The following is a 17,449-nucleotide window of genomic DNA, read 5'->3' on the forward strand; positions in this document are numbered from 1 at the left end:
TACAACTGCCTCTTTATACTTTGTAATAAAGCCTCCATCTTTAGTATTTCAACCTTTAAGTACATGACTTTCCTTTCTGGCACCTGGGCAATACTAAGTAGGGATTTCTTTGCTGAACTGTTAAGCTCAGCTGCCTCTTGGTGGGTAGAGAATTATTCCTTTAAAAGCAACTTATCACCTCCTTTCTAGGTGTGCTGTGCTTGTTAAACCTGCCAATAGTGTTTTAAAACTTCTTCAGAGCTTTTGAAAAGTTTAACCTTTTATATTTCTTGGAAAGCACATTACTGGAAGGTAGCCGTGGAAGACTGCAGTAGCAGATATTGTTGATTCCATACCATTAGCTCCTCTTTTCTGTTAATAAAAAAGTAATTGAAAGTAACCCTTTTTGTGGATAAATACCTGTAAATTCCCGGGTAAATTACTTGTTTTCTGGATAAATAAATTTTGTTGCTCTAGCTTCCAATGGAAGAACTCCTTTGAGTTTTTTGATCAAGCTGCTTCAGCTATACTGAAGTTTAAAGATAACTCCTGCTGTATGTTAATGCCCTAGAGAATAATTTTTCTGCTTTCTTCTGTTATTAGCAGAAGACAATTCAAAAAGTGTTGTTAACCTCATCTCTCTCTTCTCACAAAGAGCTCCAAGCGAGAGTGGAAGCCTCTAGAGGACCACAGCTGCACAGATGTACCATGGCTGCTCTTATTCATCCTCTTCTGTGTAGGAATGGTGAGTAAAACTCAAAGAATTCTGTAAATGTTACATAGTTGAAGAGTTTGCATTCATGAGAAAGAAGTTTTTAAAGCCCTTCAGTAACTTCGTCATGAGTTAAGGTCAGGTGAACCATCAGCTGTAGAACAGAAACATATGTACATATCAAAAGCCTTTGATGGGGATCCATAATTTATTGTTTGTGCCTTTGTGCTAGTTCTTCCTCCAGCTCCTCTTCCCCCGAAACTCCAGTTTCATTTGTAAGTGACTTTCAGCATGGTGAGGCATCACTTAACTGACGTTCCCTATGGAACTGTGCATGTCCCAGAAGTCATATCTTTGAGTCCAATAAATGGTTCTATGAATCACAGTAAACTTTTTGCTGAGAAACAAAGATTGAGTATCAAACAGTTCACTGGAATCATTTTCTTGGATGCTTAGTAGAAGCACCTGCTATTAGCAGCCCTATTACTAATGGCAAGATCTTTCTTTCCAAGTTGTCACATCTTTGTCCTGTGTGATGAAACCATCACCTTTCTCAAGACAACCTCACAACACTGTGCACTTGTTGTGGTTTTGTTTAGTGAGGGGGGGCCTAAGGTGGTAGCTTCTGTAGGGAACTGCTAGAAATCGCTCCCCTTTGTTCAGTGGACTCGGCCGGGCCTAGGGCAGACCCGCTGCTGGCCAAGGCCGAGCCGATTGGTAGCAGAATGTTCCATGATAACGCCTCTGCGATAACGTATTTAAGAAGGGGAAAACAGGAAAAAAAAAAAAAAAAGAAAGAAGATGTGAAGAAGCTGAGCAGGGGGCGGAGGCGCAGGCCTCACCCTCTGGCCTCTTGCCAGGCGGCCGACTGGGCCCGACTCAGTCCGGCCCAGCTGCAAGAAGTGGAGAGGAGATGCAAGAAGTGAATAAGCTGTGAAAAAGATCATGAGAGACCTCTGCCAGCCTGTTGTGAGGAACAGCTGCAGATGCCAAGGTCAGTTCAGAAGGAGGGGGAGAAGTAGTGCGGCTCCTGGCCAAGATTCCCCTGCAGCCTGTAGTGACGACCATGGTAGAGCAGGTTGTCCCCCTGCAGCCCATGGAGGTCCACGGAGGAGCAGAGATCCACCTGGAGCCCGTGAAGGACCCTGAACCAGGGGAGGTGGATGCCTGAAGGCAGCTGTGGCCCGTGGAGGGCCCGCTGGGACAGCTGTTCTGGAGAGACTGCACTCCATGGAAGAGATGACCCACGCCGGAGCAGTTTCACAAAGGACTGTGGCGTAGGGGTGGGACCCCACAACGGAGGAGGGGAGGAATGTGAAGAGTTCTTCCCCCAACCATGAAGAAGTGGCGTAAAACAACGCATGATGAACTGACCGCAACCCCCATTCCCTCTTCCCCCCTGTGCTGCTCGGGGGGGGAAGGTGGTAGAGATAATGTTAAGCTCGGGAAGAGGGAGGGGTGGAGGGAGATTATCTTGTTCTCTGTCTCATTGTCCTGCTGTTTGTAGTAATAAATGAATAGTTTTCCCCAAGTCAAGTCTGTTTTGCCCATGATGGTAACTTTAAGGATTTTCTCCCTGTCCTTATCTCAAACCTCGAGCCGTTTTTCTTATATTATCTCTCCCTTTTCTCTTGGAGGGTGGGGGGAGTGAGAGAGAGACTGCGTAGTCTGGTCCTGATCGGGGCTGAACTACGACAGCACTTTATGTTAAAAAGACAAACCTCCAAGAGCTGAAGATTAGTGAAAACTAGAAATACACTTCTTTTCATCTTACTTTGTTTTGTGGACCTATGTATGCTGTTCTTCCTAAACAGAGAATGTCTGTCACTGTCTTGTAGTGCTGTATTGCAAACAGTAGCCCTTAAGAGTTTGGGACTTCCGTGCTCTCAGCGTTCTTTTCTACTGTCCTTTGATGTCTGGTCTTTGGAATTACTCCATTGAAACGTTTATTTTTCTTCCCAAAAGTGTTTTGTTATTGGCTGTACTTCAAATACAAACATTATAATGTTTTCTTTAAATCATATGAATTATATTCTTGTTGTAACGTGAATATCATAAAACTGTAAAAAGCACAATACTTCTGAAACAAGCAGCTCCTTTTTTTCCTGTCTTTGTTGATGTTCCCTCGATACTCAGTCTATATCTACCTGTTCCCCTAACAATAAATTAGTCTGCTGTGGGCAAGTGTCCCAGATTTTCCTGTCTAAGCAATATGATATACAGAGCAATTATCCTGTTGATCAAATGCCTGTTAGTTACTGTTCTAGGGGACTTCACTTGAAGGGTCAGGTACCGTGATGGGTCAGGAGGACATCTCTGCACTGTTCTAAATTAGCTTAGGTAAGGAATTGCATGACTTCCCTTGCCCTGTGTGTAGGGGGAAAAAAGTCTTGAACCAGCCAAGAACCTGAGTACTATTGTATGTAAAATGCATGCTAATATATCCTTCACAGAATAGTAAGGGATCTGAGAAATTGAAAGTGAATGCTGGAAATCAGCTTTAATTATTACTTGTGATAGCCTTTTGCTCCCTTTGCCCTTGTTTTCACTTTGGGTATTAAGTCTGTAAGTGCATTAGTGTGTTGGCAAGAGAAGATGATAACCAGCTTGCTGTCTGGAGTTTCTCTGTAGTGGTAGCATGTCCTGTATCTTCAGGTCTTTAAAACCACAAACATTTTAACTGTTCTATGCCCACCTATTGTCATCATCTCATCTGATCCTGTCACTAGCATCTGTTGCTCCACACATTTATCTCAGCTGTTTACTTTGCTTCCCCTTCTCAAATCTTACCTTGCCTCATGTGTAAGAACAGTTCATTGGTGGTAGCAGAGTGAGCCGACGGTTCACTTCTCCTTGTTAAAGGTGTTGCTAGACAGCTAATGATTCTTTTGGGCCAGTTTCATGTTTGCAAAATCACCACCTTGATCTTGGTTTTGCTAGTGAAGTATCTTACAAGACCTGCCTGACATTGGGTATTTTCCACATTACTCTATCAGAGCCATTTTGCATTCTCTTGCTCTTTTCTGCATTTGAACCCAGTATTTGGAACTGTAGTGGCCTTGACCTGGTCAATTGCTTTAGAGGATTTCTTTAAAAGGAACTTATGTCAGATAGTTCTAGCTCATCTTTGAAAGCATAATTTGTAGGAATAAAAAAAAAGTAAGAAAATGTGGACTATCTGAATTCTCAAACATGCATCCTAACGCTTGACAACTCCGCCTCTGCTTGCAGCTCTCCTTCATTGCCTGTTTTTGGTCTCCCTTCTGCTTCATGCAGCACTTGCTGACAATATGACTCTAAAAAACATGTAGAAGGTTTTTAACTGTGCTTAGATAATATGCAGTGTTAGATGTCTGAATCCTCTTTTGGCTTGTATTCAATTTTATAATTGCACAACAGTTCTCTGTGGATAGTCCTTGTCTTTCCTTTTTCAGTCTGAAAGAATTTTTAAAGAAGCTCAGCTTAGAAACAAATGAATTAAACTGACTTTTCCCAGCTGTCAAACAGAGTATTACTAAACTGTGGGATTTTTTTCTCCTCCAGGGTTTTATCTGTGGCTTTTCAATAGCTACAGGAGCAGCTGCAAGACTGCTGTCAGGATATGACAGTTATGGAAATATTTGTGGACAGAAAAATGTCAAAGTGGAGGGAATAGTCAACAGCGGTCTGGACCTCACACAGAAGAAGTGAGTATGTGATTCAGTTGGTTCGTTCTGTAAACCAGGAAAGGCAAAACCGTTCTTCCTTTGAGTGGTTTTCAATAAAATGGGAAAATGGATATGGTAACTCATTCCTACTTGTTGTTCTCCACTTTTCTCACCTAGAGAACAACAGTCTTTTGCAAGAACTAGCAACAGTACTTGGAGAGTGTGTGTTGACAGATGTGCTATATCAGTACAGCTAAGATATTGAGGAATTTCCCTGTCTTAGCATCCACTTAATGTAGGAGTTTATATCAGGCCACTGAAGAACCTAATTTGTTACAGTCTTAGGTATTACAGGTATTCTCAGTTTTGGGAACAGGCCTTTGATATCTGTGTAGAAATGTTTTGCTTTTGTTGTATGCTGAGTTTCTGCCACTGAGTTTCAGGGGAGGTGGAATATATCTGACACATTAAAATGAGACTTTAAAATGTAAACTATAAGCAGAATATGTATTAAGTGTAGTTTTCTCCACAAGGAGAAAATGCACAAAATTTTTAAGCTGCGCACTGCTCTTATGAAGCAGTGTCATGTTAAAACACATGCTTAGAGATAGCACAGATTTCCTGTCTGCCGTGCAGAAAATCATCATACTGCAGTAGTAGTACCAGTGCTGAGTAACAAGAATTCTGGACTGACCGTTGAAAACCTGTGAACATCTGTTAATGTATGTCTGCCAGTCAGTGCTCAGAGTGCATCTATACAACTTGTGTGACTTTAGAAAGTAAACTATTTAATCTAACCTTAGAACAATGGTCTTAATTGACAAAAAAGATGTTTCTGTCACTGTTGATCACTTCAGAGAACTAACAAGTCTTTAACTTCTGAGTACGGTGGCCTTTTACTTCACAATTCACTTTCAGGCTAAAGAGAAAATCCATAATTTGCATAAATTATTTTGGAAGGATGCATTCCTAAGATCTACTTATTTTAAGCTGCTACTCAAAAGATTTCTAAATATCTGACTTAAGATTTAATGTGGCTCAATAATTGGTGTGTTACCAGAAGCATTTGAGTTAAATAAAATAGCCTGAAACATTCTACAGATATCTTCTGTCAAAAGAATAATTTCTTCATCTAATCACAGCTTCCAGGAGGGTTGAAGGGCTTAAAACTTACGCAGCATAGTTTTCCTACTTTTTAATATAAATATTTTAGCACTTTCTAAAATCAAATATATTCAGTACAAAATTGTCATTCTTAAGTTCTGAGAAAAAATATGAGTTTTAAAATTGTAGTTTTAAACTTGCTCACTTTTAGAAAGAAATAGTGTCTGAGTTTGTGTGAAGGTGGAGAAAATCAGACACTTCATTGAAGTGTAACAATTGACAGTGTAATAGTCTCCTACACGTAACAGAAATCAGGCCATCATGAGGAGAAATATCAGCTATTGCTAAGTGATTTCCTCTTGTTAAGGGAAGATCGAAAGTCAGCCAATATAAATAGAGACTGTTGTTAACACAGTTAATAGACAAAGCCCACTGCTTGTTGAAATCTTAAAAAGGTTCATAAGGATTATGTTTTTCTAATAAAGGTATCGTGGCTTGAGGCATGACCTAAGCAAATCAATGGATACACTCATGTGGGGTATCATAATCTCTGTCTGGTTGGAGGTGAGAGAAAACCTTCTGCCAAGGCATGTTATTCTGTAACTGTTCACAGTGAAGTGCCTGGTGCAGTCCAGGATGCCCAGTTTTGGAAGAGGCCAGTTCTTAAATAAGCGAGTGATCCTTCCCACTTTGACACTCTATAACTTTTTAAATTAGCTTCGCAATCTGCTTTGCGTCTGTCTCTAGCAGATGGAGTTCCTGCAGTGTCTGAGATGCATTCATGGGAGTATTTCATGCTATTTTATAGGAATACTTTTCAGAGAGACTGTAAAAATAAACTCTCCTTCCTGCCTGTACCTTTCCATTTGTGTAGAGAAAGACCGAGCTTTAAGCTCTACAAATGTGGTTCTGGAAATATGACTCTAATTTCATTCTGCTTGCAGGGTAATTCTGTCTTCATTTCCTGGTCCAAAGCAGAAAAGCAAAATAATATGTAAAAATACATTTTCTTCCTTGTAAATGACAGCAACCCGTAGGCACTGTAATGAGGAAGTGAAATGGATGTGGGCTGTATGGGTACGGAAATCTGGGTGTTAAGGGTGAAGAGCAGAGTCCTCATGGGGATATAATTTGAAATTATAATAATTATAATTCAGAAATTATAATAATTATAATTCAGAAATACTGAAAACAGTGAGGTAAAATGTTAAGGAGGAGGATTTTACAGCCTGGTCTCATCAACAAAGACTGAATCAGGCATCTTTTTATTTTTACAAAGAGAACACAGTACAGACTTAATAGGCTGTGCTCTGGAGTCAGGCATGGGATTATAGTCTAGCCTTTGCAGTGAATTCTCATTCAACCTATCTGCTTCAAGTAAGCTCCTTGCTTTTCAAGTTCTGGCAGTTAGAAGGGGGTTAAAAAATGACCTTTGATTTGCAAATAAATTATGACCATGGCAACCAAATCTAAGTCCCTGAAATGCTAGTTCAGTCTGATTTTTTTTATCATTAATACTTTGCTATTTGGATACAATTGAGTTTGTGCTATTTACTCAAGTACAAGAAGATGTGCATGTGCCACTGTAGGGAGGAGTCAGAGTGGCATTCCACCTTAATAAATGTCTTCAACTCAGGAAAATGCTTGGGGTTTAGGTAGTGGGAAAACCCAGGGACAGTTTGCAACAGTATACATGCAGAGAATTTGGTTGAGTGAAACTGTATATGCCCTACCCATAATTTGTTTTAGAGTGGATCTGATCACTTAATTCACTTCTCCATTATTGTGATAAGATACTTGTAGATCACAGCAAAGCATTATTCTGTAAAGTACTCATTTGCCTATAAAGAGATGCCGTAAGGGCTGACAGAAGACTAATGACATTAGCAAATGTAAGAATGTTCAAAATAATTGAAGGTAAGATAGTCTTGTTCATATGATTTGCCACAGTTCTTCCAGAATCAAGGTGTAGTGTACAAAATGATGATGCTTTGTCTTCCTTTTTTTTGAAAGGGAAGAGAGAAGTGCTGTATTTCACATGGGTGTAAACAGGTAATAACAGGACATTGTCTAGTAAGCTACTAGTAAGAAAAAAAGTTGATGCCTTTTTTTTTGACCTCTGATCATTTTGAAATGGTATTTTTAATTACTTGCCTAGAAATATGGATTTTTCTTTCAGAAGTAAAAAAAAGAAACACATTGCAATATAAGCACAAAATTATAGTAAAGCATAAGGAGGGTTATCATATGGACCTATAAAAAAGTTATGATGCATTTTGAAAAGTTGTACTGAAGCTCATTTTGAACTACATGCCTCAGGATGGACAGCATGACTCACATCATGGCTTTTGAAAAGTTGAATAAACTTATTTACCTTATGATGTAGGAATCAGCTTAAAATTAAAGATGAGCTAAAAATTTCTAGGTTTTTTATGGTGACAGGAGGTAGACATATTAAAAATTACATGCAGTTATTTTTACTGAAGTAACTTTTTCATCATGCCGTATTTCAGAGTTTCTTTTAACAAACTCTGGTTGTCAAAGAAGTGGATTGTTAAGATCAAAGAATCATAGAACCATAGAATGGTTTGGGGACCTTTTAAAGGTTGTCTAGTCCAACCTCCTTGCCATGGGCAGGGACATCTCCAACCAGATCAGATTGCTCAGAGCCTCATCCAACATTGAATGTTTCCAGGAATGGGGCATCCACCACCTCTCTGGGCAACATGTTCCAGTGTTCACCATCCACATTGTGAAAAATTTCTTCCTTATATCTCATCTAAATTTACCCTTTTTCAGGTTAAAGTCATTACCCCTTGTGCTGTCACTATAGGCATTTGTAAAAAGCCTCTCTGCATCTTTCTTGTAAACCTCCTTTATGTATTGAAAGGCCACTGTAAGGTCTCCCCAAAGCCTTCTCTTCTCCAGGCAGAACAAGCCCAACTCACTCAGCGTGTCCTCATAGGAGAGGTCTTCCAGCCCTCCCATGTTTTTCATGGGCCTTGTCTGGGCCCACTGTAACTGGTCCATGTCCTTCTTCTGTTGGGGGCTCCAGAACTAGACACAGTACTCCAGGTGGGGTCTCATGAGAGCAGAGTAGAGGGGCAGAATCACCTCCCTTGACCTGCTGGCCATGCTTCTTTTGGTGCACCCCAGCATGTGGTTGGCTTTCTGGGCTGCAAGGGCACATTGCAGGCTTATCTCTCATTTTTTCATCCACCATTATCCCCAAGTGCTTTTTGGCAGGGCTGATACTTCATAAAGATGCTTCCTAGGTTGTAAATCTGATACACTGAATTTCTTGTAGCAAACAAATTTCCACTTGCAGTGTTGAAGCATCTCTAACAATATGATTACTTTGTTTACTTCAGTCTTTGTATTGCTGATCTAAGTTACTTTCTTATCAACAAATTAGTCTATTGTTGATTCTAAATAACTGTAATTGCAGCACAAAGCATGTAAGTACATTTTTCTAGTAAGAAACAAAACCTGTGCTGCAATGACACAATATGGAATTTTCTCCAGTAAAATCACTTGCTTTCGATAAGTAAGCTTTAAAAACAAAAACCAAAATACAATTTCCTCTGTAATGCTGGTGCTTAGCATTTTGATTCTTGTTTTAGCTGCTGGAAATTAAAAAAAAAATCTTATTTCTGTCTTCTTAGACTATGGATTGAAGCCACAGATTTGATAGCTTGGAGTTTGTTGTGCAACTGCCTTACTGTTGTCAGTAACCATGCGATGTGGTGTTTGAATTGCATGTGTCTGTTTAAGGGTATGCCAACACAGAACACTTCTGTCAAAACTGCATATGTCTAAATTTCCAGGCTTAATTTTAAATTATAGTGTTTATTTTACAAAATATTCTTATTTCTTCTGGCCATTAACATTATAGCTTGCACCTTGAGCTTAAATCACTGTTGAAGCGGGCTGGATTCTAGCTTGTTAATGCCGCCATTCCAGACTGTTTCCTTAGGTGATATGTATTAAAGGACAGTCAGAGGAGCCTCCTGTCCAGCTACTGGAGCCCAATGTGATACATCATGGGCCTCAGTCTCTGTCAGGGCTGAGGGATGTGAATGGACAGATACACGTGGGACACTGAAACAGCTGGTTACATGGACTGGCACTGACGTGGTGCTGCCTTCAGCAGCACCCACAATGCAGGTCTCCTAAACCTAAGCACAGACAACCATGCACTCATGGACTTGCAGAAACAGGTCACTAGTCCAGGCACCTACATTATATTTTCTAGGTTTGCAAACATATGCACATTTACAGGTCCCCTGAGTACCAGCACAGCCCTTCTGCCCACGCAGCACTCCTGCCCTGATCCCAGGCCCCCTTACCCACTGCATGGGTCCCCCCTACTCGGCAACTGGTCCAACTTGGTACTCGCTAGCAAACGCTCACACACTCACTGCAGAGGCAACCTACAGTCACAGGTTTTCACAGATACCAACATAGACCTTCCATGCACCTGACACGTGGACCCAGAGTCTCCTACTCACCAGCTGGTACGGCTTGGAGTTTGCTAGTGAGTTACACGTGCCCATAGCCACTTTGGGGAAGGTACAGATACTTGGCCCCTGCCATCAGCCAGCACCACATGGCCTGTCACCCATGTTCTTGCTCCAGCTACTCCTGCTAAGCCTTTCGCCTGTTTAGCTGGTGGGGGTTTTTTTGGACACATGTTCCCACACCAGTGGCTGATGGCCAAGACCCCTCACTGCCCCAGTAACTGACACTGAGACCCCACTTGGCAGCTGACACCACAGGCCTGGGGCACCCACACCTCTGGTCTGTCTCCAGTTGCTGGTGCCAAATCCATCGCACCGGTTCCCTCAGTAGCTGGCACTTAGTCCTTGTGGCACCTGTGGACGTGGGATAGAGACTGGAATTATGCAGAGAGAGTTAAGAAACGGTTTAGTAAAAGGATGGGACAAGCTGCAGTGGTCAGGCACCAGACTCCATCAGACCAATGTACTGACCAGCATCGGCTTACATGCAACCATCCCCTTTTACACCCCATACTGTCTGCCTCATTCCCCTCTATTTCTCCCTGAATTCTGTCCCATGCACATTCCCTCAGCAGCTGGCACAGGCCTGCTGACCCCTTCTGCGTCATACACCTTCAGGTTTGTCTCCTTATCAGTTGCAAAGTCCTTGCCTGCAGTTTCTTGATAGTTCATCAGTTATTGTGATTGACCAAGTTTGGTTTTGGTTATTGTTTTCATTAATACTAAGTGGTCAAACTTTATGTCTGAGAGTTTCCCTCCTTTTGCTTATCATCACAGTTTGGCAAGATGCTTAGCCACAGAATCTTACTGAAAGATAATGTCGTGGTTTTGTTAGTGAGGGGGGGCCTAAGGTGGTAGGTCGCTGGTCCGATCGGGGCTGAACTACGACAGTTATGAATTCTCACACCCCACCAATTAGTGCAACTGACCGGGTGTGTTCCCATCACAGCCTGCCTTACCATATGTTGTCAGGTTTGATTCTGTAAGTGCTTGTTTGTAGCTCCTTTGACCAGATACAGTCAAAGGAGCAAACACTCTCCTTCCACATACCCTTACAGTATGGAATAGCAACTGCAGGAACTTGCCCTCATGAAGAGGAAAATGTAAGAGGAGTGTCCAGTTGTTCTGGTTTCAGCAGGGACGGAGTTAATTTTCCTCTCAGTAGCTGGTGTGTTTTGGATTTTGTAGTGAAGAATGTTGATAAACACACTGATGCTGTGAGTTGTTGCTAATGAGACCAAATACATTGTTTGGCGTATCGCGTCTCACTAATGTATGTGTGCAGGAAGCTGGGAGGGATACAGCCAGAATAGCTGACCCAAACTGGCCTAAGAGAGTTTTCCATGCCATAAATGTCATGCTCAGTGTATAAGTGGGAGTTGGCTGGGTGGATGTACCTCTCTCTCACTCCTTTGCTTGCTGCTCAGTTTCATTTCTGTGATTGCTGCTTGGGGAAGGGCTGAGAAATTGTGCACTGTTCGTTTAGTATATTTTAGTATCCCTGTATTTTTGTTATTATTGTCTTTTTCCTTTGCTCTTCAAGTAAACTGTCTTCACCTCAACTCATGAGTCTTCCTTTTTTCCCGATTCTGTCCTCCATCCTGCTGGGGAGGGTGAGTGGGAGCAAGCAACTGTGTGGTGACGAGGGCTAAGCCACAACAATACAAAATACAAGTAATTAAGAACAGCTTTTTGACTGAGATTTTCCACACCACTGGTGCATATGACTGAGTAGATTACTTCAGTATTTATTTTGAAAAAAAGTTGCTGAGATACTCAAGTAGAACTACCTAATGTTCAAGTGTTCTGGCTATATCCCTCACAGCTTCCTGCACCTGGACATTAGCAAAACCTGGGAAGCTGGGCAGTTTCCTTGGTCTCTAGCAACAACTCATAGCATCAGTTGTTTATCAACATTCTTTACACACCAAGTCCTGTAGTAAATCCAAAACACAGTGCTACTGAGAGGAAAACTAGCTTCATCTCAGCTGAAACCAGAACATGTGTATTCACTAAAACGGCCATGGAGTTTGTTCTTTTTGCAGCATAAGTATAACCTTATGGGGTTTGTTGCGTCTTTTTGGAAAAAGTTGGAAATCTTGAAGCCAAGTTTAAGGTTGGAGTGAAGCTTTGCTTGTGAATGTTTAGACCTGTATCGGTGAAGAGGCCTGGCAGAAGTGCTGCTGTTTTTATGAACAGCACTGTTAGAATGGACTTGAATATGATAGACATCCTTTCTGTGTGATCCAGAAGTATATAAATATCCTTATATTTGTGGTGCGTATGTTGAGTGCTTGAATTCTTTTGACCTGCACTATTATGATGATAAAAAAATGTCCTGTGTTTCTGGGTAGGCTGAAGGTTAGTCGTGGCTGAATCATTTAGTATTAAGAGAAATCTATTTTGTTCAGTGTAATGGTTAAGTAAAATAGAAGTAATTTACCTTTTTTTCTTCCCTAGGTATGTGTTCTTTTTGGATCCGTGCAACATTGATCTAGTACATCAGAGGATCAAATCTATTGCTTTGTGTGTATCAGCTTGCCCAAGGAAAGAACTAAAAACTCTGGCTGATATTCAGAAATTTGCAGAAACTAATGGTATGCAAAAAGCATGTCTGTTTTTGTTCATGTACCAGATATTTTAATAGGATTTTAAAAAGACTTCTACATGAGCTGAACTAAAAATGAAGTACATATTAAGAAATATCAATAGAAATAATGTGATCCTTCTATTAAGCTAAAACTTTACTAAATCTTATAGTATGCTTCTGTTCTGTCATATCCTGGACAGTTTTGAAAGCACATTGTTAAAACAGGTGTACTAAAGTGTAACAAGAATTCGAGGGAATATCTGACTGCAGGTTATGTTCTCAACTCCTACAGAAATGTTTTGCAATTTCTGGTCAACAGTAATGCTGTTGAAGTATCCTAATGTATACGGGGTTAGTGAGAGCAATGCTGCTATTGAACAGCAGTTGCTGCATGGGTTATGGCTGTGGATGTGAAAATATTCCTGCTCTCATTCAATGCTACAGTGTAGTTCCTGGTTTTTTTTGTTTCCTTACACTTTTCTTTTTTAAAGGAAGTGTAAAGGAAACTAACCGTATTAACAAATAAACTATTGTACCCTATTTCCCCTCAGAGCATTACTTTTTCTCTGCAGTAGTAATACTGATACAGAGTTGTAGAATAGTTTGGCTTGGAAGGGACCTTTAAAGGTCATCTAGTCCAGGCCCCCTGCAAGGAGCAGGGACATCTTCAACTAGATCAGGTTGCTCAGACCCTCATCCAACCTGACATTGAATGTTTCCAGGGATGGGGCATCCACCACCTCTCTGGGCAACCTGTTCCAGTGTTCCACCATTTTCATTGTAAATATTTTTTTCCTTATATGAAGTCTGAATCTACTTCCTTCTATTTTAAAACCATTCCCTCTTGTCTTATCACAGCAGGCCCTGCTGAAGAGGTTTTTAATCTGTGTGCACTGTTGTCAAATACAAGCCTGCAGTGAAACTAGCCAATATCTGCAGTTTTACTCTTTACTCCTTATCTGAGCATGCTGTGTTTTTCTTAACTAATGCAAGTCAGTTATTTGTTGGTATGAAGTTGAGGTCATTAGTAGTTGAATTTCTTAAGTACCTCTTGAAATAATGAAATGCAGTAATGCCTTCTTTTACCACGAACATAGTTTCTGTGTTTGTAAGTCAAGTCTCTTAATAACTATGCCTGAAATATGTTTGGTATAACTGCTTTTGAAGCACACCAAAACCCACTCTTCCTAAAACATGCTATGCCCTTTCCTCATGGTTCTCCATTCTAACTGTATCTCCCATAGTGTTTTAGATTTTAAAACCTAAAGATAAACAATTTTTAAAAAAATTAGTATGACAGCTAATTGTTTTCATTTACAGAAGCTTGGTCAAAAATATGAACCTTAGTGTTGCAGCAGAACAGAATCATTATTGAGTTCAAGTCTCAGTTTTCATTATATGATATTGGGCATATCAAAACCAGGTACTAAACTAAACTGACCTTTTCTTTTGTAAATGAACTCTGTGCAAGACTGGACTCACACAGTTCAGACAAATACTATCAGCCTCATAGTTATGTTTCTGCTTGAACATTTACCAATCTGTGCAGGTTCCAAAAAGTGGTGGTTTGCAGCAAATGAACAGCTTAGAGTATTAATCACCTTAAATGTAGCATATGATATAAAAGTTCAAGCATGATTCAATTGTGCAACAGAGCAAGATCAGTGAGGTAGCACCAAAACTATAGTACTTAGTAGGCAATAGTTTTTCTGAGAGCCAATTTGAACTGTGATAGTGGGTTTAAATCAATGAATACTAGGGTTATGTTTGGCAGTCTGTTTCAAGAGACCATAGACTCCACTGTAAAAAGGATAGTAGGGAAATCTGAGGACTTTCAACATGACTGCACGGAGCTTAATTGCAGTTTCTGTGTTTGTGATGATATCTAGTTAGAATTTAGAGTTCAGTTGTCAAGTTCTAAAGGGGAAGAAGGGCAAGATATACGTGTTTGGTTTCTTGTGATAATCAGTGCTGCATTTTCCCAGGCTTGCAACTTTTAACACTCAACAAGAAATCCACCTTAATGTTTTAAATATATGGGTAGAGAATGCAGTCAACTCATAATTTTGTTCTGCTGAGCCTTTCTGAAAGCTTTAACCTTTCCTGTAACCTGAAAATAGCAGTTGTGCTGGAGATAGGCTCTGTGTAGGTTGTTGCATGTGCATTTCAAGAGTTAGTCATTTTCACCTGGCTCACATGCCATCCCTGAAATCACCTTGCTTGTCCATACACCTTGGAATTCTTTCATAAATGACTGTTTAAGAACGCTTCCATCCCAAATAAATCCTTTGTGGTGACTCAGCCTGTCAAGAGGTGGTATGGTAAGTTCAAATTAAATTTTTTTTTAATCTAAACATCTTTATCAAAAGATGTGTCATAGTAAAACGTACTACAACATCCTTTTATTGATTAATGATTTTATCAATACCAGTTATGATCTTCCAGCTAGCTTAGCATTTATGCTATCTTTCCCAAAGTGAGATAAGCACTTGATTGCCTGTATGCAACATGACAGAACTGCCAGACCTTAAGGTTCAAAGCAATTATGACAGAGCTCTTATTGTGCAGTACAGCTTGTAAGCAAGATTATAAATAAGCATTTAGGGCAGGGAAAATGCTTGCTTGAGGCATGAAGATCATTTCATGACAAAGCAGCCTTTTAGCTTCCTGAATCAGTAATGATGCACTTGCTTTTCTGCTGTAGTTTGGAAAAAGGAGCTGATTTGGTGACTAACACTGCACCATTTCAGGACAGTAACTTCACTCCCACCTCTACCCCACTTGCCTATCCTGCATTTGTGATATCTTCCCATTTAAGAGAGGAGAAGTCCATCCCTCACAAAGCCTAGCTGATTTTAGGAAGACAAGAAAGTGTGCACCTTTAATCTCTTGAGAATAATTGACATTCAGGACACTGGGGCCTTAGAGACCTTTTACAAGAGGAGGAAAAAGGGAAGGAAAAAGCTAGACAGTTGACTTCTCAGATCTTGGGCCTGTTGAAAGGTGCAAATTGTAAAATACAGGAAAGTTCTGGAGCAACTCCTGGAAGTGATGCAGAAAGGTGCATTGTTGGCTGCGAACGTGTTCTGATGCTGTTCTCACACAGCCATGCTTATACTTGAGTTTGTAGAGCTATGGATTCGACACGACTGAGAATGTTGCATATTGTGAGCTGGCGGCTGCTGATCTCCCCAGGATTTTCTCACCCAGCAAAACACCTCAGGCAGGGAGTATAGTACTTGGAGTTCAGTGTTTTTGTTGGTCCTGGAACTTAAAAATGATGTATTTTGAGTAATAAATATGACTGAAAGCTGTTTTTTTTTTTTTTTCCAGAAAGCTAATTGATGCTTCAAAACTTAATGTGCATGAAATATTGCAGCACTGTTTTCAAGGACTTGCCAAAGCATTTTGAAATGTCCTTGAAGATATAATTCATATATGACTGTGCCAAACGAATAATGAAATGTCGTTATTAAAAAGAAACACTAAACAGGTGGCCATAATTTCTGTTATGTTTAATTCAGTGATAACTGTCCTGACTAGTCATTGTGGGAACTAATATTCCTGTCTGTTGTGTAAATGACTGGATACAGATTTAGGAACCTAAAATGAAATTTCTATTTTACAACATGTTGGCAGGTGTAATTCTGTAGTTAGGCCAGGCTAGTTGAAGTCCGGGTGGACTTACAGCCAGAGGTAAAGCTACATTAAGTTTTCTACAGAGACTGACCTGAAAGAAATCGGTAAAGGAAATAAACCTGGCTAAGTCAGAGCAGGTCATCTCTCTGAGCAATGGGAAGACACCATAAGGGAAACAAAAGGATTTTTCTTTTTTCTGAAGATAATAACATCTTCATGTGTAGTAATCAAAGTATGTCTTTGCAGTTACTATTGATACTTGCCTTAATAGTTGCATTGATTGCTGCCAGCTTCCAACATTTTTCTTCTGCTCCTGTTCCCCACCTACACTTTGTTTTTAGTGAAAGTGTGCTGGTTAAAATATAATCCTTTGCTCATGATTTTCCTGAAGCCTGTTGTACCATATTAGTTGTAGGCAAGTTATGGTTAAAGAGATTCTGCATCACTAGATCTTTGGGAACCCTAAGTATGTTAATTTTGAGTGCCATTTTTTTAATGGCTGGAATGAAAGTACACTAATGACTAGTTTTGACATACGGAGTCATCCACTGCTACTCTACCTTGTTACCAAAACTGCCCATCAGGGTTGTCTTTTGTTGGAACTTGATCGTCCAGTCAGAACAAAATAATTTTCACAACAGAAAGTGGCTGCACATGGAATCTTCCAGTAATATTGTATTGTTATTGATTATATTAATAAACCATTTGGAAAGGGGGAGGAATGGTGAGGTAATAAATCTTGCTGCAGCTATTGAATTATTTAGAATTACATGAAAAAAATCTTATGTCAATTTCAGTGGAATAAAATGGTGAATGGAAATGAATGCCTGCAGAATGAAGGGGTGGGAAGCAACCATTGTTATCCATTTAGTGTTTTGATTTAAAATGGTTATTGCTACTTGGGAAAGAGATTGTGAAGCTACTGAGGATAGCGAAAGGATTAGGTGGAGGCACAGCATTGTCTGAAAGTGTGATGTTTATTAATTGTGAAGAGAAGAAATTAGGGACTGTATTTTGTGTAAACTCATACACTGGTGGCATCGTAAAGGCTGTGTTGTGATCCTTCCTTGACAAAGTGTTTTCTTAACTTTTTAAAAACTTATACATGTGCAGACACATATATGAATATTCTCAGTATGTGCACACACACAGACCTATGTGCACACATACTGAGAAGGGAAACAATGGTGATGACAAGGAAGACCAATGATTCTTCTGCCTGGAAAAGGGAAAACTATCAGGGGAAAGTAAGGTTATT

General features: G+C 40.2%; 1 protein-coding gene across 4 annotated transcripts in view; it reads left to right on the plus strand.

Moving 5' to 3' along the window:
• Positions 1-17,449, plus strand: part of SLC44A1 (solute carrier family 44 member 1) — a 73,806-nt gene that overhangs the window by 18,316 nt on the left and 38,041 nt on the right. For all 4 annotated transcript variants that reach the window (XR_015261417.1, XR_015261416.1, XM_086770119.1 and 1 more), the window contains exons 2-4: positions 635-724; positions 4,235-4,377; positions 12,423-12,559. Coding sequence is in view for 2 of the 4 variants with exons in the window: in XM_086770119.1 (XP_086626245.1) it covers positions 635-724; positions 4,235-4,377; positions 12,423-12,559 (370 nt within the window). In the remaining 2 variants the exon portion in view is untranslated. The remainder of the gene's footprint in view (positions 1-634; positions 725-4,234; positions 4,378-12,422; positions 12,560-17,449) is intronic.

The sequence above is a fragment of the Chlamydotis macqueenii genome, chromosome Z, assembly GCF_036417535.1.
Source record: "Chlamydotis macqueenii isolate bChlMac1 chromosome Z, bChlMac1.mat, whole genome shotgun sequence".
NCBI lineage: Eukaryota > Metazoa > Chordata > Aves > Otidiformes > Otididae > Chlamydotis > Chlamydotis macqueenii.